The 25,492-nt window shown below is 46.4% G+C and overlaps 1 protein-coding gene across 4 annotated transcripts in view; it reads left to right on the plus strand.

Annotated features, from left to right (window-relative positions):
- NKD1 (NKD inhibitor of WNT signaling pathway 1) overlaps positions 1 to 25,492 on the plus strand; it is a 129,561-nt gene that overhangs the window by 85,087 nt on the left and 18,982 nt on the right. For 3 of the 4 annotated variants that reach the window (XM_053271570.1, XM_053271573.1, XM_053271572.1), the window contains 2 exons: positions 15,916 to 16,022; positions 23,550 to 23,645. In XM_053271570.1, coding sequence (XP_053127545.1) covers positions 15,916 to 16,022; positions 23,550 to 23,645 — 203 coding nt within the window. The remainder of the gene's footprint in view (positions 1 to 15,915; positions 16,023 to 23,549; positions 23,646 to 25,492) is intronic. The other variant, XM_053271571.1, reaches the window with a different exon arrangement.

The following is a 25,492-nucleotide window of genomic DNA, read 5'->3' on the forward strand; positions in this document are numbered from 1 at the left end:
ACATGATGGATACCAGTGGTCTTGTTTCATCTTCTGGGGGAACAAAGATCCTTTTAATTTCCCAGCGACGATGAATTCGGGTGGGATTTCTTGCCCTCGTTTTCACCCCATGGTCTGGACCAAGGCCTTGTTTATTGCACACATTGGTGACAGTGAATCCAGCTCTCAGTCTCCTTCCTTGAAAGTGGCATCCATTTTGAATCCGTACTCGACAACATTCATTTCCAGCTGCGGATATGCAGCCAACTTCAGTCCATCGGGAGTCTTCCCCATTGCCCAGCAGGTCAGGGCACTCACCCAGCCAGGCGGTGAGCAGATCAACAGCCGTGGATTGCCTGGCCACACATGAAGCCGATGGCAACCGTGCTGGGAGGCAGGGGAGGGCGAGGAAGCTGGGAGGATGGCCGCCCTTGACTGGGCCAGAATGGCCCGACAAGCTATTGCCTTGCTGCAGCCAGGAGCTCGCAGGTCCCTCCGCTCTGCAGAGACCTGGGGGATGATGCAGGGAGAGGAAATGGAGTCCTGTAAGGCAGCTTCTTTAAGGGCTAACAGGCAGAATACAGGAGGCAGGGGAGGGGTTAAGAGGGGTGGTGGCTGACCCTGTGAACATATATAATGGTGATGACTCCTCGAATGATGAGGAGGCCAGTGGAGATGGAGGGTGGCTACCTGTATGGGCTTCCGGGGAGGAGCAAGGCATTCCCTTTCCCTGGCAGATGGAGGAGGAACAGGGTGCTTAGAACCCCCTCCCCATCCTTATGAGGCCTGTATGCCCAGGGGTTGTGAGGCTTGTGCAGAGGAAACACCACACCATCCTATTATATTGGTCTTGGTCACATCTTGTTGTTCAGTATCTGGGCTGTTATCATAGAACTGGGAATGAGATACCACCATCACCACCACTCCTCCTTCTCCTGCTGCTCCTCCTCCTCCTTCTTTCTCTGGTTAAGATGAAATCCTTCATCTTGACCAGAGAAAAGAGCTTTTCCAAAATGTTTAGCTTGTGGAAATCCCATGCACACAGGGCTTCCATACACACCAGGGAAATCCTCTTCATGCCAGGGATGCATGCGTGTGTCTCCGACCAGCACTTCCATGGGGCAGACCCTGGTGCCGTATCTCCCACAGCACTATTGTTCTGCTTTCCCAGCAAGCCTAGCAGACTGATTGGTATATGGGTCCAGGGTGTTCTCTCGGCTGCAGGAACAGACTGAATATTGACCCCACAGACCAATCTGGACTCATCAGGCCCTTTAAAGCCTTGACCTTTCAGTCCACTCACCAGTCTGAGCAACAGTGTTGAGAGAGGCTGCTGAAGATTCCTTGTGCATCTCTCTGTCCTGCCTTGCCCATTTTCCTCCTTGTTGCCTAGACTATCTTGGACCATGCCTTCCACTCTGACCCTGTAGACCGTGGTCGGCTTGCATCAGAACCAGATCCCCACCCAGCCTTTGGCCCCACAGCTTGTCCAAGCCAAAGTCTGTACAAGTTCAGAAATCCACCATGTGTTCTATGAATGTGGATTAGTCTCATGTAGGGGGGAGACAGTAAAGTATCCAGCAGTCAAGAAATACGCCGCAGACTAGCACTTGGTAGGGTTGCAATGAAGGCCTTGGAAAGGATATGTAGATGCCGTGACGTGTCTACACCTACAAAGATTAGAACCATTTGGACAATGGTTTTCCCCATGACACTCTATGAATATGAAAGCTGGACTTTGAAGAAGCAAGATAGAAAAAATATTGACACTTTTGAACTTTGGTGCTGGAGAAGACCTTTGAGGATACCATGGACAGCCAGGAAAACAAACAAATGGATCATAGAACAAATCAATCCAGAATTTTCTGAATTTTTACTTGAGGCACAAATGACCAGGCTCAAACGATCATACTTTGGACACATTATGTGAAAACCCAGCTCCCTTGAGAAGTCCATAATGCTGGGAAAAGTTGAAGGAAAGAGAAGAAGAGGGCAGCCGGCAGCAAGATGGATGGACTTGATTACTACAGCAATGAATGCACCACTGAGAGACTTTGAAGGCCAAGTTGAAGACAGATTATCCTGGAGAGAATCTTATCTATGTGATCACTAAGAGTCGACACCAACTTGATAGCACTTAATCAATCATTCAATCATTCAATCAATCAATGTGAAGACATTCATAAAGCTAAAGCAGAAGTCTCAATGGGTTCCTCCCCACCTCTAGTATGAGCTTGGCTTTGCCATTTACATAACAAACGCACATTCTAGCAAACTGAATGCTGGTTCAGTCAAGCTGCCACAGATTATAGAAGCCCTTCTAGTGACGGACTCTCCATGTGTGAGTTTTCCCCTTACTCTCTAGTGCTCCTGCTAAGCAGAGTATCCTGCTAAGCGGTAGGGTATCTGTTTTGCACACAGAAGTTCCCACACAGAAGGTCAATCCATGGCAGCATCTACAGGTAGGTCTGGGAGAGACTCCTGCCTGAAACCTCGGAGAGCTTCTGCCAGTCAGTGTAGACAATGCTGAGCTAGATGGATCAACGGTCTGACTCAGTATAAGGCAGCTTCCTATGTTCCTATGCATTTATCCTTTGCTAAGCAGGAAGACTACATGTGAGCACTGGAAGGTTGGTTATTTATTTATTTATTTATTTATTTATTTATTTATTTATTTATTTATTTATTTATTAGAATCCTATGGTCCACCAACTGGGAGTCATGTACAAAATGTCTTCAGCCATTGCAGCTGAGGCTGATGGGAGCTGTAGTCCAATGACAGCTAGGGGCTCAGGGTAGGGATGGGCAGAACCTGTTGGCTTGCAAACTAGACTTCCATGAATTGGGCTGGTTCGACCGTGAACGGCTTTGAACCAGTTTGAGCTGGTTTGCCAAACCAACTGGTCCAGCAGATTGGTTCAACTGAACTGGTTTGCTTTGGTGTGGTTTGGTCTGAATTGGAATAAAATTCGGACTGAACCGCGCCAAACAGTCTATGCACATCCCTGGCTCTGGGTTGGAAATCCCTTTTTGTGGATGTCCCATAGCCACAAAGTCTAGGGTTGCCAACTCAATATTTTTCACACTATCAAGCCATTAAAATCTCCAGGATCCTGGTTCAATAGTGACTTGGAGATTGGCATGGAGTTCTGGAGACTGCAGATCTGAAGGGTTGACATCGCTAATGAAGCTGCATAGAAAGGATCCCACTAATCAGTGGCATCTCTTATACTTCAAAGCCATGTTGGGATGATACTCTGTATCCAAAGCCAGTTTGTCTGGAGAGAGGTAGGTGTGTGTGTGTGTGTGTGTGTGTGTGTGTGTGTGTGTGTGTGTGTGTGTGATTAACAGTTCCTTCCTTTCTTTTCTGGTTCAAAAAAGCCAGCGTCACAGCATCAATTGGGGAAATTGAATTTTACAAGCTATCTTTTCATAAAGTTTGTAAGGCTGGTTAAGTTCGGGAAGCCCTTGGGGCCAAATATTTTCAGACAAAACAAGCCCATTGTCTTGGTGAATCTGTAACAAACACATGAGTGTAGACCCAGAGCAGCAATTGAAGAAAGGAAAAGAAGAAGAAAGGATATTGCTTTGGCCAGTTTGCTGTCCCCGATTGAAAGGGCATAGCAGTCACGGGCTATTGTGTGCTTCAACTCCACTCCTGCTTGGAGTAGCTTGCAGAAACCTAAAGTTTTCCCTCAGCTAGCAGAACAAGTGGCCTTTGTTACCTAGACAGATTACAAGCTTTTCTCCCCCTCTCTGCTAGTCTGCTCTTCATAAAAGCCCAGCGTGAACAGTGGAATTTCTGACTTGCTTCAGATACCGAAGCAACTTTTATAGTTTTCAAGTAGCTTCAGGGTTATATTTTAAAAGTTGGATTTCGTTACATGTTTTAAGTTTGCTGAGGAAGGGGAAGAACGATGTATTTTTAGGGGGGGTGCATACCCCCCTTCTTTCTTCACATTTTCTCCCCCTTAACAGATGTTTCATCTCAATCATATCCAAACCTCAAAGCCCTAGCACCAGTCAACCTTATATTCCTATGGAGGAAAAGTGAAAAACGTCGTTTATTTGGAGGACAGCCTGTTTCCTTTCTCCCGCCCTGCTTTTTTATGGAGCCACAATTAGGTCCCTGAATTAAAAACAAATAATAAATGCAGAGTTATGGGAATGTTGAAATTAACCTGAAACAGCAAAGCTCCTTTGTAGAAGACCTGGATACCAGCTGTTCAGTTTAGGTGGAAACTCTCCCACCCGATTCTAGGGGGGGGGGGTGGATATTAAAAAATAATAATTCAAGAAATCAGGGGTTTTTCCCCTCTTTCTCAGATCCAAGAATGCAATTTGCCTCATAACCCACAAAAAGGATGTAGCCCAAAGTGCATAACATTGTGAGGAGAGAAATATCTGATGTTTCCAAAAATAAACAAAGAAACTTCCAAGTATGCAGAAGTATCCAGAAGACAAAAATGTTGCTTGCTTAGAAAATTTATAGGTCTCCACAGAAACAGGATCCGCTCCACAACTTCAGCCCTCCAGTAGTTGTGGACTACAACTCCCATCATTCCCAGCCACAGGGGGTGATGGGAGATGTAGTCCAATATCTGCAGCAGGGCCAGGGTGGTGCAGCTTTGCATTAATGTAATAGTAAAAGTGATTTTGTGTGGCCAGCTAGGATACAGGAAGGGTGGGCACTAAATATATGAGGAGGGATACAGTCCAGCTAAAGTAGTCTTGCTGAATTCAGTGAGGCTGTGGCTCAGTGACATAGCATCTGCTTTGCATGTAGAAGGTCCCAGGTTCAGTCCCTGGAAGCATCTCCAGGTAGGTCTGGGAGAGACTCCTGCCTGAAATCTTGGAGAAGCCGCTGCCAGTCAGTGTAGACAATACTGAGCTAGATAGACCAAGGGTCTGACTCGGTAGAAGGCAGCTTCCTATGTTCCTATGAAGGGATTGAGCATATTGGTGGGACTCAGGCCCTGTCCAGACATTGCAGTCGCTCATTGAAATGAGAATGTGAGCTTCAGTCTTGAACATCCCCTTAGCTAATTAATCACATTTATTCTGGTCTTGTCTGAATTCCCCACATCGAACTTCCTAGCTGAGAGGGGATTGAAGGGCTAGGAGCCATAACTCAGTGGTAGAGCGTCTCATTTGCATGTGGAGCGTCCCAGGTTCAATCCCTGGCACCATCTCCAGGTAGGACTGGGAAGGACTTCTTGGAGGAGAAGCTGCTGCCAGTCAGTGTAGACAATCCTGAGCTAGATGGACCAAGGGTCTGATTGTGTCTTCTGTGTTCCTGTGACTAGAACTGGAACTTCCCTTCAAATAAATTTGAAAAGTATTTCAGGGTTCTTTCCAATGAGAAAGTGAAATTCAAAGACAACGTCTGTGTTCATAGCAAGCTGCTTTATATCAAGTCAGACCAGTGGTCCATCTAGCTTAGTATTGTCTACACTAACCCTGGTTGCTTTTGAATGGGAGACCACATGTGAGCACTGGAAGATATTCCCCTCAGAGGATGGAGCTGCTCTGGGAAGAGCAGACGGTTCCAAGTTCCCTCCCTGGCATCATCTCCAAGATTGGGCTGAGAGAAATTCCTGCCTGCAACCTTGGAGAAGCCACTGCTAGTCTGTGTAGACAATACTGAGCTAGATGGACCAATAGTCTGACTGAGTATATGACAGCTCCCTATGTTCCTATGTACCATTTCAGACTCTAGGTGGGGGAATCACACGTGTTAATGCTATGGTCCCCCATAGCAGATGTCTGCAGATGGGTCTTTGAGATCCAGCTTCTTTATCCGTAGCTTGAAATATAGGCAATTTTCGCCTATCTCCATTTCTTGTGTGGCTGCAAATGACTTTTGATGTCATTTCCAGCTGCCATTTTGAAACACAGAGCCATTTTGTGGCTCTTTTCTGGATTAAAAAAAAATTGAAACAAACAATAAGAGGATTTGAGGGGCATTCCTGGAGGCTAGGAGAATAAGGTGCTGTGCTTTTCTAACCTTATTTCTGTTCCCTTCCTGCTCTTTTTGATATTCAGAGTAAGGAACCTGACCCCCTGGATTCCCATAGGGGTAAGGTTTCTTTATTTGCAGTTTCCATATTTGTGCTAATTGGTGGGAACAGAACCCCCACGGATAACAAGGTCCTCCTATACCTGTGTTTACCTGAAAGGACTCTGAATTTATGATGACCCCCCCCCCCGATTTATTAACATCCAAGAACATAGGGAAAACCTTGGACTCAGGTAAATATGGTAGTTTATCCAGTGTTAAGTGGATAATAAATACTCCAAACCTGTTCCTGATAGAGCAGGGACTTTTTCAGTTGTATGCCTGTTTCATAGCAACCAGAAGAACATTCAAGATTGGTCTCAGCAGCATAGGTTGCTTTACTGTTTGCAATCTGAGGGTCATTGTGACAGCTTTCCCCATGGGAAGCAATTTTGATGAAAAGGTTGATACGATTATTCCCTCATCCTGATATCTTCAGAGCTCTTGTTATCATTGCCAATGTGGCAGAAACCCCGTTTTCTCCTTGAACATCTAAGTTAGACAAGCCTGCTTGGAAATCAAAGCCTGCATTATTAATGACATTACCTATGCAGCCTTCATTTAAATAGTGTCGTGTAGGCTTTTCCGTAGGACTTGAATAAAATAAAAATAAAATAAAATAAAGCCCTAAAGGAACCGGAGTGGGGGTGGGGGTGGGGGAGAAAGTTAAAATGAAACTGCAAAATTACTGCGGAAACATAAATATGTAGCGGGGGAATTGGGTTATGTGAGAAAAATGAGTTGGATTTGTAATTGTGGTTGCCAGCTGCAACAGAGCAACCTTGGAAAAGATAGTAAATGGCTGTGTGCTTCCTGCAGTTGGTAGATCTTTCTGCAATTTGGCTCTCCCTCCAACAGTACTGAGAAACAGTGGGCGATATGGGGTGATGAGTCCTAGAACGTAGGAAGTTGCCTTATACGGAGTCAGACCCTTGGTCCGTCTTAGTTCAGTATTGTCTATAGCAGGGCTGCACAAACCTGGCCTTCCGGATGTTGTTGGACTACTGCTCCCAACATTCCTGACTATTGCCCTCTGTGACTGGGGAAGATGAAAGTTGTAGTCCAGCAGCAGCTAGAGGGCCAAAGTTGGGCAGCCCTAGTCTACACTGGCTGGCAGCAGCTCTTCAAGATTTTAGGCAGGAGTCTTTTCCAGCCCTACCTGGAGATGCCAGGGAGTGAATCTGGGACCTTGTGGACGCAAGCAGATGCTCTTCCACTGAGATACAGCCTCAGCCCCTAAAGGGAATATCTTTACCGGACTCACTTGTGGTCTCCCATTCAAAATAAAACCAAGGCAGACCCAGCTTAGTGAAGGGTACTATTCATGCTTGGTACCAAGAGACCAGCTTTCCTCCCCATTCAGGGTCATGACACTGGAATCAAGACCCTCCCCAGTTGGGAGTTGAGGTGGATCATTCAGGGGATTTGGCAGGGTGTGGAGACCCTATGACCTGGGCTCTGGGTGAGTTTGCACTGCCAGACCCATCACCCCCCACACCAGGGGGCTAGAGTACCTTCCTTACAAGGTAAGGCTAAAACATTTGGGGCTTAGATGATGAAGGGGAGACATGATAGAGGTTTATACAATTATGCATGGTATGGAGAGAGTGGATAGACAGATGTTCTTCTCCTTCTCTCCTGACACTAGAACCAGGGGTCATTTAGAAAATGTAGGACTGACAAGAGGAAGTACTTTTTTTTTTTTTAACAGAGCACTTATTTGATCTATGGAATTCTCTGTCACAGGATGTGGTGATAGCCACCAGCCTGTATGCCTTTAGGTGAGGCTGAGATAAATTCATGGAGGACCAGTCTATCAGTGGCTACTAGTCCTGATGGCTCTGGGTTATACCTCATGTTCAGAGGTAGGATGCCTCCGAATACCAATTGGAGCAATGACAATGGCAATGGCAGGAGAGGAGCATGCCTTCATCTCCTAATTGCGTGGCTTCCCAGAGGCATCTGGTGGGCCACTGTGGGAAACAGCATGCTGGGCTAGAGAGGGTTTGGGACTGATCCAGCAAGGCTCTTCTTATGTTCTTAACTAGGAACCCAAGCAAACACTCCCACACACAGCCTTGTCCTGTGTCTCAGAGGAATCCCCTGAAGACTTCCCAATCCTTTGTTGAAAAGCGGCATATCAATAGTAGTAGTAGTAGTAGTGTAGTAGTAATTTTTATGGCAGGAACCATAAAAAGTGGCAGTTTGCTCCAAGAACCTGCTCCAAGAACCTGCTGGAGCAACATTTCTTTTTTGTTTGCATCTCCAGCTCTTGTGTGCCTGCTCGGTGCTAGCCAAGGTCCTGAATTCTTTACCCTCAGAGCTGTCCAACGTCTGTCGGTTCTGGATCTCTGCCTTGGCTAGTGCTGTGATTGAGACCAAACAGAGTTTACTCACAAGGAGTCTGACTGTTCGTCCTCCTCTCGAGGAGAACCCTCCATTGGCAGTTTTCTGGCTGCGAGGCAAGCACTTTGGCGGTGTTGGTTGAGTTCCAGACTATGGGAAACACCTATATTGGGCAGCAGTGATATAGGAAGATGCTGAAAGGCATAATCTCATACTGCACGGGAGATGGCAATGGCAAACCCCTCCTGGATTCTACCAAAGGCAACCACAGGGTGCTGTGGTCACCAGAAGTCGACACCGACTCGACGGCATGACTTTATCTTTACTTTAATCAGTTTTGAGATTAGAACACAACTTGTTTAGCAATGAACTTTGTGGATCTTGGAGGACATTAATCTGGATTTGTGCAATTTTTCTCCTAAAAGGGAAACCACTCCAACTCACAGAGCATTTCATCATTAGCTCATTCGAATCCAGACTTGCTAATTTTGGAGAGAAGGGGGTGGGGAGGGGCAGGGGAAGAACAAGATCGGCTTTGATCTCTGCAGAGATGGGAAGGGGCTGTTCTGTTGAGGCTTTTGGCGAACACAACAAACAGTGTTTAAAATTTAACTTTGCTTAATTAATTAGTAATTCTGTTTAATGCTGTCTGATCTTCATCCAAAAGGTATTCCGACGCTTGAAAAAGTGCAGATCAAAGTAGGCTGGGTGAAGATGGTCAAGTAAGACACGTTATCTGGCAGTTGCTGTTGATGAAACGTAACCAGTCAGGGAACTAATTGGAAAGAGAAAGGATTGTCTGGTATAATGCATCAAACAATTCAGTGTGAGGAATTGAAGTTTGGTGTCTGTGCCTGTCCTGAAGTGATCTAATTGCTAGCTAATAGCAATTTAGGGCTGGCATATGTTTTTGGCAACTTCTGTCGAGCTGCATTTAAAAAAAGAAAAGAAAAGATGCTGGGGAAGAAACATATATGGTGAAGAAAAGGGCTCTGAATGTAGGAAATGAGATAATATGGTTTGAAATTAATGGGTGAAAGGTATAGCCAATGTGAATCATGTCTTCTAAAGACTTTAGGGCTATTCTCACGATGGTCAGTGGGTCGGACAAGCTTCAGGAGTGGTCCGCCCTTCGCCTCTATCCCCTCGCTCCAGCCGGCCCTAATTTCCCAGCTGTGTTCATTGCCATCTGCACATGTTTGGGTCGTTTGCGCAGAGTGAGGAAGAGAACATACACAACACACGAAACATGCAAGACCTGCTCTCCTCCTTAGGTCCCACAGGCAAACTGGACAAGAGATCTGTTGCCTTCATGTCCAGCTTGTGGGCCTTGTGAAACAATCTGGTTGGCTACTGTTGCAAACTGGCTGTGGAGTCTGCCCCATCCTGATCACGGTGGCCAAGAGACGTTTGTCGTCTCATGTCCAGTGGAGGGCATACTTTATCTTCATCTTATAGTCCTATTGTGTTTTTTAAAAACAACATTTAATCAGATTTGGATTTCTATATCCCAATTTAATATTTTTTATTGTGTAACTGTTCTCTAGTCTCATACTGTTTTAAATGTTTTGTATACGCCTTCTTCGTTATGAACTCCGCCACCTATTAAGATCTTCAGGGGAGGTTCATCTGCGGGTGCCACCAGCTCGTCTGGTGATGACTCAGGGCCTTCTCTGTAGTTGCCCCAGGGCTTTGGAACGCACTTTCTGCTGAGATCAGAGCTGCTCCATCCCTGTCGGCTTTCAGGAAACAACTAAAGACATAGCTCTTCAGCCAAGCTTTCTAGCTATCTGCTAGTTCTTATGGGTATTTTAATTTGATCTTTTTATATGTTATAATTGTTAAAACTTCTTGGTTTGTTTTGTGTTGTAAACCACCTAGAGACTTTGGTAGTGGGCAGCATACAAATCTGTTAAATAAATAAATATGGCCTTGAGATTGTTTTAATGAAAGGCAGGCATAAAAATGTAATGATAAAGAAATGCGTAAAATAAGTGGGCTTAGCCCATTCTCCCCACAGTGGCTGCACCACTGTTTGCGTCACAAGGGGCTACGCAAGCACCTCTACCTTTAAACCGGCAGCTTTCCTCTGGCTCCGAGCTCTGCATCCCTCTTGCTTCAGCAAACATTTTCCAAGGGTAACGTGTAGTACTGCCGAGAGCCAGATCTGTCTTCAGTCTCTAAGAGGATGCAGGCAGGAATTCCTACAAACTGGCCTTGCTTGTCTGGTTTTGCTGACGGAGGCGGCTTTGTGTTTGACTGGTGTGATGTCTCCCCACCTTCCCCACTGGGGTGGGAGGGGGACGCTGGGGTAGCATAAGAGAGGTGTCTTGGGGGAATATATTTCAATCAGTACAGCCGTGTGCTTGGCAGGGGGCGATGCTACTTTTTCATTCATGTGCCGCAGTTAGAACTTGAAAGTGAAATTTGAATGTGAAGATAATTGCTGGTTACAGGGCTCCTTAATTTGGTCTTGCAAAACCAGTTGTTTCTTATGATCAGTGCTGTGTGGGCCACTGGGGAATTGTCGGCCATATTTGTCCAGCGATTCTAGAGACTGCTGAGGAAACCATAATGCTGGAATTGGATAAACCGTAGGCCTTGTGCAAGCAGAATATTTAAATACAGTGTTTTGTAATTGTGGCGTGAAACTTTCCATCTGTGGTAAAGCGTTGTCCACAAACCAGGATGTGAAACCATGGTTTGACATGGATTTGCCAACCATGGTTTGCATTAACCATGGTGAAATGTTATGTCTACACTGAGCAAACCATGAGCCTATTCTCACAATTGCAGAAAATCGGGCTAGCCTCCGCTAGTAGGGGTGTGCACGGAACCGCCAATTGCGGTCCAGCACTGGGTGGGGGGGTTTCTTTAAGAGCAGCGGGAGGGTTTACTTACCCCTCCCACTGCTTTCCCGCTTGGCGCCCGTAATCTTTAGAATAATTGGGGCGGCAGGACACCAGCCGCCCCCCGCGACTGGATTAGGGGCCAAATCGGCCCAAACTAATGCTGCCGCCGCCGCCAACCACCCACCCAACCGCCCAACATAAGGCCCGATTTTGGGCCAAGGAAGCCACCCCCCACACGGCCGATGACGGGCCAAATCGGCCCAAACTACGGCCGCCGCGGCCACCCGCCCGCCCTCCCAGCTGCCTGAGTCCTCACCACAACAAGGCCCGCGTCGGTCGGGCCGATCAGGGCCCCACAATTCGAAAAGGAGAGGAGCTCGCAAACAGAGCTCCTCTCTCTGCAAAGTCTCGGCCCGAACTGGGGCTTTGGGCGCTCGCTCCGCAAACCAGGTTTAAGGGGAAGGGTACTTAGGCGGGTTAACTGCCAGGAGGCAACCGGTGGCCCCCACGATCATCCGAAATCGGATGATCCCTTAGCCCGATTTCGGCTGATCGTGGGAATAGCCTCAATGAAAATTGTCCCACTATTGTCTCAATTCAAACTTTAATTCCCAATCCAAAAATTAAATAAAAATCATACAGTGCTTCTGGGAAAATACTCAAGTTCAGACTTTGATGTCTCTTCAAGGGAGAGACTTCTATGTTTTCTGGTCAGCCACCAAAAAACTCTCTGTACATTATTTTTCCTGTTCAAACCTGGCACTTAGATAACTACAGTCAAGACAGAGCTTGAATCTTAAAAACCATGATAGAATAGAAGGTGGCCTTTAAGACATATCAGGAATCAGCTTTTTAGAATTATATAAAGTGAAACATTGCCATTGCTTCCCAAGTGTGTGGCTGAGCAGTTGATCCAGTGTGGAGCCCAAACTCATGGCAGATCAGGTGGCTGCTCTGTTTGTCTTCTTTGCAGTGCATCATGGGCTTTGTAGTCTTGGAATGGTGGTTCTCATGTTTGCTTGAGAGAATGACAATGGCAAAGGGGGTTCAAATATTGTGAGAATGCAGAGAGGTTTGATGCAAAGAAGTTTAAAACATCACCAGAATAAATGTTTGATCAAGGAAATGTGACTCTTCAGCAGATGTATAGAAGTCATTATTGTCTATTTTGGAATGGCCACTGGAATGTTCAGACCAGGATTCCAAAGTGACAAGGCCATCATACTTGACCAAATTCTATGTTTCCCCAAAAGGTTTGACAGAAGTGTTATCGCTCTCATTTCTGTTGGCTAAGCTTGGGCATGGAATTCTTAAACCGTGTAGTTATTGCCTGCTGCTATTGGCGAAACCCAGTAATGGGCTGGATGCAGATTGACAGTAATAGACGCGGCATCCTTAAACATGTGTTTTTTGTTCCCCCTCGGTCTTTCTCGCAAGTAGATGTTATTAATTAGCTGTCCTCGGCAAAAGACATCTGTAAGTGTCCTTGTGCCAATTAGCTTTCTTTAATACAGGAATCGTATTTCACAATGTTTGAAATGTAATATTTCCCACTCTTTGTTGTATTTCCAATTTTCAAATAGAAAAGGAACATTGTAGTGTGCTGTTCAAAGCACATACTTTCCAATTAATAGCAAAGAGAGGGAGAAAAGGGACACTGTGCGGAAACAATTGCAATGTTTTCCAAAGATACAATCATGGACAGAACATGAGACGTAAGGGAACAAAAGGCTCTGTGTCTAAAGTCCTTTCTTGCAGAGAATGGGCGATCTCAGCCTAGTAAGGATTCTCCTTAGAAGGGAGGAGTGCTTGTCTTGTCGCAGCAAGCATGCATTGCCTCCTTTGCGAAGCAGGGTCCATGTGGGTTTGCATTTGAATGGGCGGCTACATGTGAGCACTGTCAGAAGTCCCACTTAGGGCAAGGGTCAGCAACACATGGTTTTCCAGATGTTACTGAACTACAGTAACATCTGGGTTTTGCTACTGTACGATATGGCACGGCACGGTACTGTATTTCACGGTACGGTATGGTACTATACTGAACTACAGTGACATCTGGGTTTTGGTACTACGATACGGCACGGTACGGTACTGTATTGTACAGTATGGGATGGTACTATACTGAACTACAGTGACATCATCCCGAGCTGTAAAAAATTGTGGCTGGGGGTGATGGGAGTTGTAGTTCAGCAACATCTGGAGAGCTGCACCCTGCCGCCCCCTGCCTTAAGGGATGGGTCCGTAGCTCAGTGGAAGAGCATCTGCTTTGCCTGCAGAAGGTCCCAGCTTCAATCCGAGGAAGCATCTCCAGGTAGCACTGGAAGAGACTCCTGCCCGTAACCTTGGAGAAGCTGCTGCCAGTCTGGGTAGACAATACTGAGCTAGATGGACCAATGGTCTGACTTGGAATAAGGCAGTTTCTTATGTTCCTATGGATCTGTTTTGAAAGGAGGCTGACCCATGTCAGGACATGTGGCAAGGCAGTATATAGTGTCCACAATAACTTTGTGCCATCCTCCAGCCTGTTCAAGATGGGCACACTTGAATGGTTGGACCATCTTAAAATATTTCTTTGGATCCTGTTTGTAGTTATTCTTAGGAGAAGCCAATGTTGGCATTCTACAGTTGCAAGATGGAAGGTTTGACACGCAAAATGCACTTCTCTGAAAAAGTTCAACATCTAAAGAGAAAGCCAGTGAATATTTTTAGAGAAATGATACTGTCCACAGACCTATTTCTAATGGCACAGATGTTGGAAACATGATTCTATTAATGCTCCCCTCTTATTTAAGATAGCAGTCTAGTCTGGACAACTTTAATATTGTTGGCAAGACTCTGGGTAGGACTTCATATTGTGTATATCTGAACTCTGGTATGCCGCTCAATGGTGTTTCTCAGCTTACAGAGCTGCCAGTTTTAACTCTTCTGGGCAAGCACTCACATTTTATTAATAGATGCTTTCAGCACATTTTGTTGCTTTCTCTTTTGTGAATGATGGGTATAAATCGCTTAAGTGTCATGGCCCTTTCCGCATTTGCAGAGACTGGAAATTTTGCCCAGAGGCAGGTAGCCTAATGCATGTAGTTAAGCTAGGTTTCAGCTTCATGTATTCTGAAACGGAATTAGCTTGCCTCAAGCCGGGAATGCAGTACCAAAATAATATTTTTTTAAAAAAATCAAAGCACTCTATCTCCAGGGATTTAGCAGTATGATTGGCTCAAGCTACAGTCCTTGCCGTAACTGCTTCTTGAGTCCTTTCTCACGATTGAGTGAGAGGGCTTGAAGGAAGGTGATGGGGGAGGCAGCAGAACCTTGCCTTCCCCACAGATGAGCAACGTGGAGTTGATGGGCATATGAATTGTGCACCCAGATGGTGCATGGCTGGGGTTGGGACATGTCCTGGCTCCCAGAAATCATTGTGAGGATTCCCCCCAGCAATGGACAGGTGCCCGTCAGAGTTTCAGCATCAGCTGAAAGCAACCAGTGCTGACACACGGTCAGTTAACCTCATTTAAGAGCCCGGCTTCTTAACCAGGCTTCTTAGCCACCAGGAGCCGAGTGACTGCTGGCAGGGCCCATGGGCTGCCAAGCCTAGGTTTAGCTTCCCTAGCCCTGTCTTGGCTGCTTGTGAGAACAGCCTCCTTCTCTTCTCTGGCATGTGCCTGAAATAAATGCCTTGGTGCCCCTTGGGAAATGTAGTTTTCCAAAGGGCAACTGCAATATTCAGGAGAAACTCCCAGAAATATATAAAATATTCTTACAGCCCTTCCTACCCCGGGGTTTGGGAATTGTTTTACATAGGTGTATACAAGCTTGTGTTAGAGAGGGAAAGAGCAGTGATGCAAATTGCAGTGTGCCATGTGTTGAAAGACAAATGAGAGATTTTGAAGAAAACAGACCCAATTACCAAGTGCTGGATAAAATGAACAGAAAATCTTTGCCTACATACAATATTAAAAGTATTTCCAAGGCATTTACGTGACAAGTTTCCCCTTTCTCTCTCCTCCCCGTCTATATTCATAACTCTTATATTTGAGGGCATCTAATTTGTCAGAGCACAGCCTTTACCTGTTAGAAAACTTTGCTTTAATGTATAATTGATCTGTTTGAATATGCAGAAAGATTAAACTGCAGTGTTTAAAACCAAGGGCATTTATTCTCTATTGAGTCGTCTCTCTGGTAGCCTATCCATTGCCTGACTGTTGAATTTCTAATTAAATATTGGTTAAAAAAATCAAAATATTGGCATCTCTCCATCTTATTGTTTATAATGTTTGTAATTTGTAAAACTTGAATTTTGTCAGATCAAAAAACCTTTAATGGTTTGGGGCAGGAAATCAGTTTGGTTCAGGCTGTACCTCACAGGTGCGTGTACCTGGTCTCTTATTTATGGATATTTAATATATCAGAGCTTGGCTGGGCTTCCTTAGCCCGGTTCCCACCCCCCACATCGTGAGAATACCCTCACTGCCTACTCCTGTGCTAGATCTTTCACTAGACCTTCATGTAAAATTATGATTAATCATCATCCTTTTGCACAAATTAGCTTAAAACCAAGGTTCATGCTGAAATTGCTGAATAATGCAGGTTTTGGAACTAGGTCCCTGATATGTCAGGTGACTGAAGGCGGCCTGTTGTAGAACTTTCTTCTTAATTTCCACCCCCTTGTCTCTCTCACAGTGGCTTTGCCCCCAGAAAAGACAGATGGAGTCTGCTGCAGCGATGAAAAGAAAGTGGAAAAGGAGAGTGATGCACGTACAAGCTCCAAGAAACAACTGAAATTTGAGGTAAGGATTTTGTTCTATTTTTGTCTAGGGCAGAATGCCCCCGCAGTGGAAGGCACCATTGGGCCAAGATGAGTCATTTCATGGAGAAAGCTGGTGGTAGGCTGGGTGGTAACAAAAGACGGGGCCTTCTCCATGGTGGCACCTTGATTGCGATATAATCTCCTCCTGTCCATTCACTCAGTGCCTTCCTTGATGTCTTGATCGGCAGCGATTTGACCCAGCTTATGGGAGTCTAAAGTAAAGTAAAGTTGTGCCGCCGAGTTGGTGTCAACTCCTAGTGACCACAGAGCCCTGTTGTCTTTGGCAGAATACAGGAAGGGTTTACCATTGCCATCTCCCACGCAGTATGAGATGATGCCTTTCAGCATCTTCCTATTTCACTGCTGCCCAATACAGGAGTTTCCCATAGTCTGAAAAACATACCAGTGGGGATTCGAACCGGCAACCTCTTGCTCCCTAGGCAAGTTACCTCCTCGCTGTGCTTTTTAATTGTGTGGTCCGACATATCTGAAGCTGCTGGTGTATGCTGCTGCTAGTCCACTGTTATCAGGTTGCTGTTGCTGCATTTAGTGTTTGTATTTCTGTTTATGCCAAGTGGTCCGGGTGGTGTTTTGGGGCTGAGTTGAAACTCCCTCGCATGAGAGCTTGTAACTCGGATTTCGGGGTCGCAGTGCACATGCATAGAATCCTGATTTCACATTCACTTTACTACAGATAGGCTGGGGGTGAGGCCAGACGGAACCAGGAGGTTGGAGAAGGGCCATCAGAAGCCTTCCTTCTCGTCTCTGTGCAGCAAACCTGTGATGCAGGAGATACTCCTGCCTGAAACCTTGGAGAGCCGCTGCCAGTCAGTGTAGACCAGGGATCCTCAACGTTGGGTCCCCAGATGTTATTGGCCTTTAACTCCCACAATCCCCAACCAAAGGGCTGAGGATTATGGGAGTTGAAGTCCAATAACATCTGGGGACCTAACGTTGAGAATCCCTGGTGTGTAGGCAATACTGAGCTAGATGGACCAAGGGCTCAGTATAAGGCAGCTTCGTATGTTCCTTTGAAGGGGCTAGGCATATTGATGGGATTCCAGCCTGTCCAGACATTGCAGTGGTTCATTGAAATGAGGATGTGAGCCTCAGTCTTGAAAAATCCTCAGTCAATCAATCAATCAATCAATCAATCAATTGCATTTTTATTCCAGTCTTTCTCCATGGAGCTCAAAATCAGGCTCCACCTCCATCTTATCCACACAACAAGGAGTTGCTGTTGCTGCTGCCAGGCAGTGTAGACAATACTGAGCTGGGTGGACCAATGATCTGACTCCGTATAAAGCAGCTTCCTGTATTCCTTTGTTTCTGCCTATTGGAATTGGGAGGTTGGGGTGGGGCAAGATGGGTTGGTTTGGAGGATGGGAAATGAGAAATGTTAACATCTTGCTCGGGGGATCAGAAAACATGCCAGACCAGCCCTACATATCATGACCCATTTGTCTGCAACTCTTATTTTCCCTTCCTTTCATGTGCAGGGCTTTGTTTTCCTGCCACAGGATTGTGTTTTTGTGTCTGTAAGTGTGCCTTGTTTTGTTTTCCTTTGGAGTCGCCTGTCCTCCTTTTCCCGTCTCAACTTCCTCGCGGAAAAGATGCTCGCAAAAAGTCTTTCATCTCTGGGCCGCCAGAGCAATCCAACCTTGACCTAGTCACTCTGGAAATCCATCTGATTAGACGGCGGTGAGGAAGAAAAGGTCCTGCCAGGAACGCGGCCGATGGCCTATTTCCTCGTAGACTTACAAACATCGTAAAACTGCCAGAGGGTGTGCACTGCCGACTGGCTTTGCTTATAAAGAGAGGGATTTAATAAATACAAGTCCTGAAAGCACGTCGTCATCCAGGCGAGAGAGTCTCCTGCCTCCGTGGAGAACGAGGCACGCTGGTGCCATCAAAACATCATGCATGTTATCTCTGGATCAGTGGCACGCTGAGCCCTGGCCATTTGGCAAGGAATGCAGTTATGTTGTCAGAGGTGTGCTGGATATTGGAAACTAGCACACTTTGGTGGGCTAGAAATGTTCCCCAAAGCCATTTCGCAAGTATTCAACCTTTTCTATCCTGCTTGGCGCTATGCCATGGGTTGCTTTCCTCTGACTGCTGCTGCTTCCTAGATTGGTTGGCTTATTCCAACCAATCAGGGATCGTGCCATGAACAAGGAGACGTCATAACACTAAGACTGTTCACATGATCGCCTGTTAAGAAGCTGTTAGGTAGGAGGAGGGGGAGTGATTGTCTGTGGGACAGGAGCTGACCGAAGAACGTAAGAATAGCCTGGGTGGATCAGGCCCAAGGCCTATCTAGTCCAGCATCCTGTTCCACATAGTGGCCCACCAGATGCCTCTTGAGAAGCCCACAGGCAAGTGGGGAGGGCATGCCCCCTCTCCTGCTGTTACTCCCCTGCAACTGGTATTTAGAGGCATCTTGCCTCTGAGGCTGGAGGTGGCCTATAGCCACCAGACTAGTAGCCATTCATAGACCTGTCCTCTGTGTCCAAGCCCCATCCAAGCTGGTGGCCATCATGACATCCCATGGCAGAGAATCCCATAGAGTAATTTATGCACTGTGTGAAAAAGTACGTCCTTTTTTCAGTCCTGAATTCTTTTTTCAGTCCTAAATTCTCAGATGCCTGGGAAGCCCACAGGCAAGATGTGAGGGCATGCCCTCTCACTTGCTGTTGCTCCCCTGCAACTGGTACTCAGAGACATCTTGCCTCTGAGGCAACTCAGCATTAAAGGCGACTCAGCGCTTGAATGCCGGAGGAAAAGCTGTCCTATCCAGCTCTGCTCTCACAAATGATCACCCCTCCTCTCTGTCCCTAATCATTTCCTATCAGATGTTTGAAAACTGGAGGCCTGCACAGCTCCCAAAGCTGGGGTGGGCGGGAGGGGGGGATGCTTGTCCTATCCTCTTAGCCACCAAGCGGCCCGCCTTACTATGTAGCCAATCAGGTTTAGCTGGGTGATGTGTCCTTCCTTCAACAAAGGACGACGATGTAGAACAGGGCTGCTCAACTTTGGCCCTCCTGTAGATGTTGGCCTACAACTCCCATGATCCCTGGCTGTTGGCCTCTGTGGCAGGGGGTTATGGGAGTTGTGGTCCAAAACCAGCTGGGGGACCAAAGTTGAGCAGGCCTGATATAGAGGAAAAGGGCAAAGAGTTCTTTAGCAAGGTGTCCTGACAAACCACCAATAATGCTGGGTATTTTTTGACCCTGTCAGTGAGAAGTCCTTGCACTCCAGACGGACATGGAACCCAGGGCAGGACCTCTGATGTTGATTGGAGCATTTGCACTGGGGGAGGGACACAGTTGAAGGCGAGCCTCAAAGTACTCCAGGATGTCAGACAGGGCTCTTTTCCCAGCCCTACCTGGAGATGCCAAGGATGCTCTAGAATTACGTTCAGCATGCAAAGCAGATGCTCTACCACTAATCTATGGCCCCATCCCTAAATTAAGAGCGCTGCCTTATAATGAGTCAGACCATTGGCCCATCTAGCTCAGGATTGTCTACACTGACTGGCAGCAGCTCTCCTTTCCCAATCCCAACCCTAACTGGAGATGCTGCCAGAAATAGAACCTGCATGCAAAGCAGATGCTTTACCCCTGCTAAGGGAACAAAAGAGGCACCTTTTAAAAGTGGCGGTTCTCTTTATTTAGCAGGGGGAGAGCAACTGACCCTATCCATCCCCAGCACAGCATTCCTCCAGTGGCTGTTGCTGGTGTCTAAAGTTTCTCTTTTAGATTGTGAGCCCTTTGGGGACAGGGAGCCGTTGTATTTATTTATTTTCATCTCTGTAAACCGCTTTGGGAACTTTTGTTGAAAAGCAGTATGTAAATATTTGTTGTATTGTTGTATTGTATTTACCGCTGAGCTACACACCCATCCCCTTTAGGCCTCCAACCAGAGGCCTCCACAAGGAGGATGTCAAGGCAATAGTCCCTCTCCTGCTGGTGCTTCTGAGTAACTGAGCAATGAAAGATATTCTCCTCGGGGAAGAGCAGAAGTTTCCAAGTTCCCTTCCTGGCAGCATCTCCAAGATAAGGCTGAGAGAGATTCCTGCCTGCAACCTTGGAGGAGCCGCTGCCAGTCTGTGAAGACAATACTAAGTTAGACCAGTGGTCCGACTCAGTAAATGGCAGCTTCCTATGTTGTTCAGTGGAATACTGCCTTGAGACATGGACGTTTATTTCCTTATTGTGGGGAGGGCCCTTTTGATAGGGCGCATCAAATCGCCTTTGATGGGCCCTATCCTAGATAAGCCAGCTGTAATCACTGTATCCTTTGGCCCAAATTCCATGCACTGAGTGAAACACTCATTTTGTCAGCCCTGCCTTGTGTTTTAGATCACGCAGGATGGGGATGGCCCTTAGTATGCGGCCAAGAACCAGGTGTGGACGTATTCTCACGCGCCCACGCGCCACTTGTACTCCAAATCAAAGCTTCTCAACCATGTAAGCTAGGGGCTAAGGGAATGGTAAACGCTTTCGTTTTATGACCAGGTACAAAAGAATCCGAAATGCGACTGTCGAGACAGAGAGAGGTCTAAATCTAAGGTGGAGGGGTGTGCCTTGACTTTTAATGTTGCTGGGAAATGTTTGTGTAATACAAAACTCCATTTCTACTGTGGAGGGTGCGGGTACTTTGGCAGCTTTCAGCCCGGGCTTGTTACAGCTCAGAGAAAGCTGCCTTTGAACTCAGCAGGGGACAGGGTGGGTGGGGGGAATGTACCGTTAACTGCTGTAGGGAATTGGTTTCAAGTCAGCAGATCAAGCAGGTATTTCTGAGCTCCCATCATGCCGAAACTATTTGGAGCTGTTTATTTTACTTGCGTGCCGCAACTTTTCCTTTAATTGCCCTCACGGCGCATGTCGCTGCTCCCGCCGATTCCAGTGGTGTGTGGGTCTTGAGAGAAGGGAAGGAAGGCGAGCGTCTTGTGGGGCGGGGGCAGGAAAAGACAGGTAGATAGATTTGCACAAGCTAATATCTTCCGGAGAGTGGTGTGGTGTAGCGGTGAAGGGCTATAGACCACCTCCAGCCTCTGGATGCCCCTGGATACCAGTTGCAGGAGAGTACTAGCAGCAGGAGGGAGGGCGTGCCTTCAACTCCTGCCTGTAGGCTCCCAGTGGCATCTGGTGGGCCACTGTGTGAAACAGGATGTTGGACTAGATGGGCTTCCTTGGGCCTGATCCAGCAGGGCTGTTCTTATGTGTTAAATTCTCAGTTTGACCACTGTAGGTCATACCCAGAAGAATTACATAAAGAAGGGTTGGTTCGATTCAAGAAGAAGCTCCAGAGGAGAGTCAAGAGAGGATAGGTCTGATTTTTCAATTCAGTTACTAATACAATTCCACTCCCGATATAAACAGTTATTCAGATCTAAGAAGCTTAGCTGTTATAATGATCAACGGAGGGAGCTTGGTCTCAGAATAATCCAGAGAGAGAGAAAGAGAAAATTCTAGGAACTGGTAGCAAACGGTACTCATATGTATAACACCACCACACCTGATGCATATATACCAGCAGAGGGTTGGTTTAAACATTTTCCTGCTATTTGTAGTTTCTACTACCACTAGTTGTCCTCAGAGTGAGCCAACAATACAACATGTCGATATTGATATATTACCAGAATGTCCAGGTGTTATGAAACGGCTGGGTAATTAGCTGATCGCAACCCTGACTTCTGGGAAAGCTCCCGGAGAGTACATGGTCCCCCTGCCCCGAGGTATATAAGCTGAATTCTCATTGGTGGACCCCTATTTTGGCTAGACTCTTTTCAGAAATTGATAATACATGTGCTACACCTTATAACTGGGCATAGAATGCTTTGTTTCCAATCTTCAGAAAAGGTAATAGAAATGAACCTTCTAATTATTGCTGAATTAGTCTCCTAGACATTCCTCATCAACCCCACCGCCTGTTAAGATCATCTGTGGGGGTGTGTGGTGTGTGTGTCTGGTGGTGGTTGCCATCTGCCCAGTTGGTGGCAACTCGAAACTGGGCCTTTTCTAGGTTTTTCTAGAGTTGCCCTGGGACTCTGGAACATGCTTCCTAATGGAATTAGAGTTTCCCCTTCTCTGAATGTTTTTTAAGAAGGAACTACAAACATGTCTGTTTAGTCAGGCTTTTAGTTTATCGGTTTATGACGGGGTGGGTGGGTGAGCACCCTCCCTGATCCTTAAAGGTAACTCCACACACACACCCGGCCGCTGAACCAGTTTGGCAGTCTGGAAAGGAATGGCCAATCCCTCCCTCCACCTTATTGATTGGGGCCTGCTTAGGAATGTAGGAACATTGGAACCTGCCTTCTACTGAGTCAGAACCTTGGTCCATCTTGCTCAGTATTGTCTACACTGTCTGGCAGTGGTTTCTCCAAGGAGTCTTTGCCAACCCTACCTGAAGATGCTGTCCGGGATTGAACCTGGGACCTTCTGCATGCAAGCAGATCCTCTACACATCCCTCCCAACCGCCCACTTCAGCAGATATAATAGGTAGCCAGAATTAGTACCACGCCTTTAAAAAAAAAAATCTGTGTTGTGAAAGAGTTTTTTGAATATGGGCTTGTACCAGGAGTCCATCTTGTATTAATGGCCACCTTTCTTTCAACTTTTTTATCCTTACTCATGCTGTGAGCCTCGAGCTTTTCTGTCCTGAATTAAGCCAAGTTTTTTCTTGTGCATTCTTTTTTCCCCCCTGCGTCCCTCCTTTATTTTAAAAAAAAAAATTGGAGCATCTCGTGTTATATTTCTAAACATTTTTGTGTCTTTCACAAAGTTTCTCCCTCTTGCTCAATGAAGTTGAAAAACCTTTCAGGTTTCTCTGAGCGCGCTAGCCCAAGGGAGTTAGACAAAGAGTGCTATTGAATGCCTTCTCTCCTCTACCCAGGAGAATAGATGGAAGAGAGGCTTCAAATGATCATTAGGATTGCCAACCCACTGGAATGAAAAAAATAAAAAATAAAATAACACCCCTGGTCAAACCCTTCAGGGCCAGTGGTTGTGTGTGTGTGTGTGTGTATGAGGGAGATTGGGAGGGAGGAATTTGGCCTGGTTGGTAGAGTCATGGTGGTTTTCTAAAAAAAAAAAAAAATTAAAAACAAAATAAAACCATTTTCTGGAGGGGCCACTACAACTCCCATCACCCTCCGCCATAGTGACCAATCAGGATGATGAGAGTTGTAGAAACTGTGGGAGCCCCCTCATAGTGCTCAGAAAGGATTTTGTTGGTTTTTTTTATCTTCAAAAGTGGGAGTGGACTGTGTGGTGCTGGGTGTCCGGCTCGCCTGAGGGCTGGGGACATTCGCCCCTGGTGAACTGGCAAGTGGATATATAGATACCTGCTACTGATGGCAATCACTTCCAGATGCCATTGGCCAAACCCTAGAGCCCAGACAGCTCCTTGGTTTACATTAGTGTTATTTTAAATTGGCCTTCTCTGCAAATGGAACTTCTGCTTTTGGTAATCCGTTACTCTTTGCGTGTTCCTTAGGAATTGCAATGTGATGTATCCGTTGAGGAGGACAACAGACAAGAATGGACCTTCACGCTTTATGACTTTGACAACAATGGCCGTGTCACTCGGGAGGTGAGCAAAAAATAGCTGCCCAATCCACACGCAGTGTTTGCTAACCAGAAAACTAGCTTATATATTCCGTATGGTGTTGTGCTTCTCCCACTCTGATTGGCTGAGCTGGTGTGATGACACAGAATCTTCAGTTGCCCAGGGCTCTGATTGGCTGAGCTGGTGTGATGGAACAGCATGTTTGTTTGCTGAGGAAACTGAGGCTACACAGGGGCCAATCAGAGATTGGACTCCAAAGAAACTCCATAGCATGTAACGTCGAGGGGGCTATGCTATGGGTGTGGGGAGAGATGACTGCTGGGAGGGCTAGCCGAGAGACCATGTGGCTAAAGCAGGCCTTCACAACATAAGGCCAGATCTTGCCCCCAGGGACATTTTTCTGCCCCCAGGGGTGGCCCAAAGTTTTGTGGTGCCCGAGATGAGGTGCAAAATGCTGCTTTGCCCCATGGTCCTAGTGGGAGTGAGCCCCCTTCCAAAGTTAAGCTTTGAAAGTGCACAGCAGGCAGGCAGGCAGGCAGGCAGGAAGGAAGGAAGGAAGGTGGGTTGCTAGCAGTCTCCTCTTCTCATGCTGTGGGTAGCCAATAAATTCCATTCATTAGTATTTTCAATGCTTTCGTTTACATTTAATAATTAATGTTAATGTTATCATTTATTTATTTATTGGTCAAATTGGTACACCGCCCCAAACTTTCATCTCTGGGCGGTTAACAATGTGCTAAACGTTGACCCTGGCCCCCACACAGTAAGTCATGGGTGGTTTTAGCCTGTTGGGTCATGTGGGTTGTGCACCCCTGGGCTAAAGGAACTGAAACAAAAGCGGCTGGCTAGGGTTAAGTCAGACTGTGGTCCATCTCAGTATTGTCTATACTGTTTAGTAGGGATTTCTCCAGTGTTTCAGGCAGGACTCTTTCCTAGCCCTGTCGGGAGATGCCTCCAGGAATTGGACCCGGGGCCATCTGCTTGCAAAGCAGGTTCTCTGCCACTGAGCTACAGCCCTGTCCTCAAAGGTGGTATACATGGGTGTCCCATCCAGGTACTGACCACACCAAGACCTGCTTAGCTTCAGCAAGGTGGCTGTATTGTGTGCCCTTAAATCATGCTCTGGGACTCCCAATGATTCCAGTATTTAATGTTCTCTGCCCAGATCTCACCAACCTTGTCGATACTAGGCTTGATTCACACATGAATGCTCCGTACTTGACTCCTGTACATTTGATGCCTGGTAGATGGATGTGTGGATGCATTCCATTGGGGACCCATTGCATTTTGAACAGATATGGATGTTCTTTCAGTGTTCACACAGGCAGCTCATCACTTGATGTTGCAACCATCAAGGGATAAGCAAGTACGGGTGGCCAGGACTACTCTTTCATTCTTGCTTCTGGAATCCCTGTGATTTCTTGTCTTTCTTTCTTTTTTTTTTAAAGTTGCTGTTTAGTGTCAGGGATTAGCTGTTTAGAGACGAAGAGAGGTTTTTTTTTAAAAAAAAAAAGGGGGGGGGCTTGTTTTTGAAAGGATAAAAGTCCTAAAACAAATGATTCTCTAAACAGAGTGTCAAAACAAACCTTTGCAAACATATGTTCCTTTGGGCTCCCCTCCTGCCTTTAGAGCTGAGCTAATGAAATAGCAAGTGTGCTCTTTGAAATTCTTTCCAGGGGGATTAACTACATCAGTCAATCATATTTATGGGCATAGAGCAGTATTCTGGGCTGCCATCTCTGTTCAATTATAGGCTGTCCACTATTGGATTTAATTACAAAACTACACTTTGCAGCTGGTGACTGCACAGAACACTTGGGGTGCGTGTGCCCCCCAAGAGGATTCAGCATAGCCCATAGAACCTTGTGGGA

Source organism: Hemicordylus capensis, chromosome 9 (assembly GCF_027244095.1).
Source record: "Hemicordylus capensis ecotype Gifberg chromosome 9, rHemCap1.1.pri, whole genome shotgun sequence".
NCBI classification, from domain to species: Eukaryota; Metazoa; Chordata; class Lepidosauria; order Squamata; family Cordylidae; genus Hemicordylus; species Hemicordylus capensis.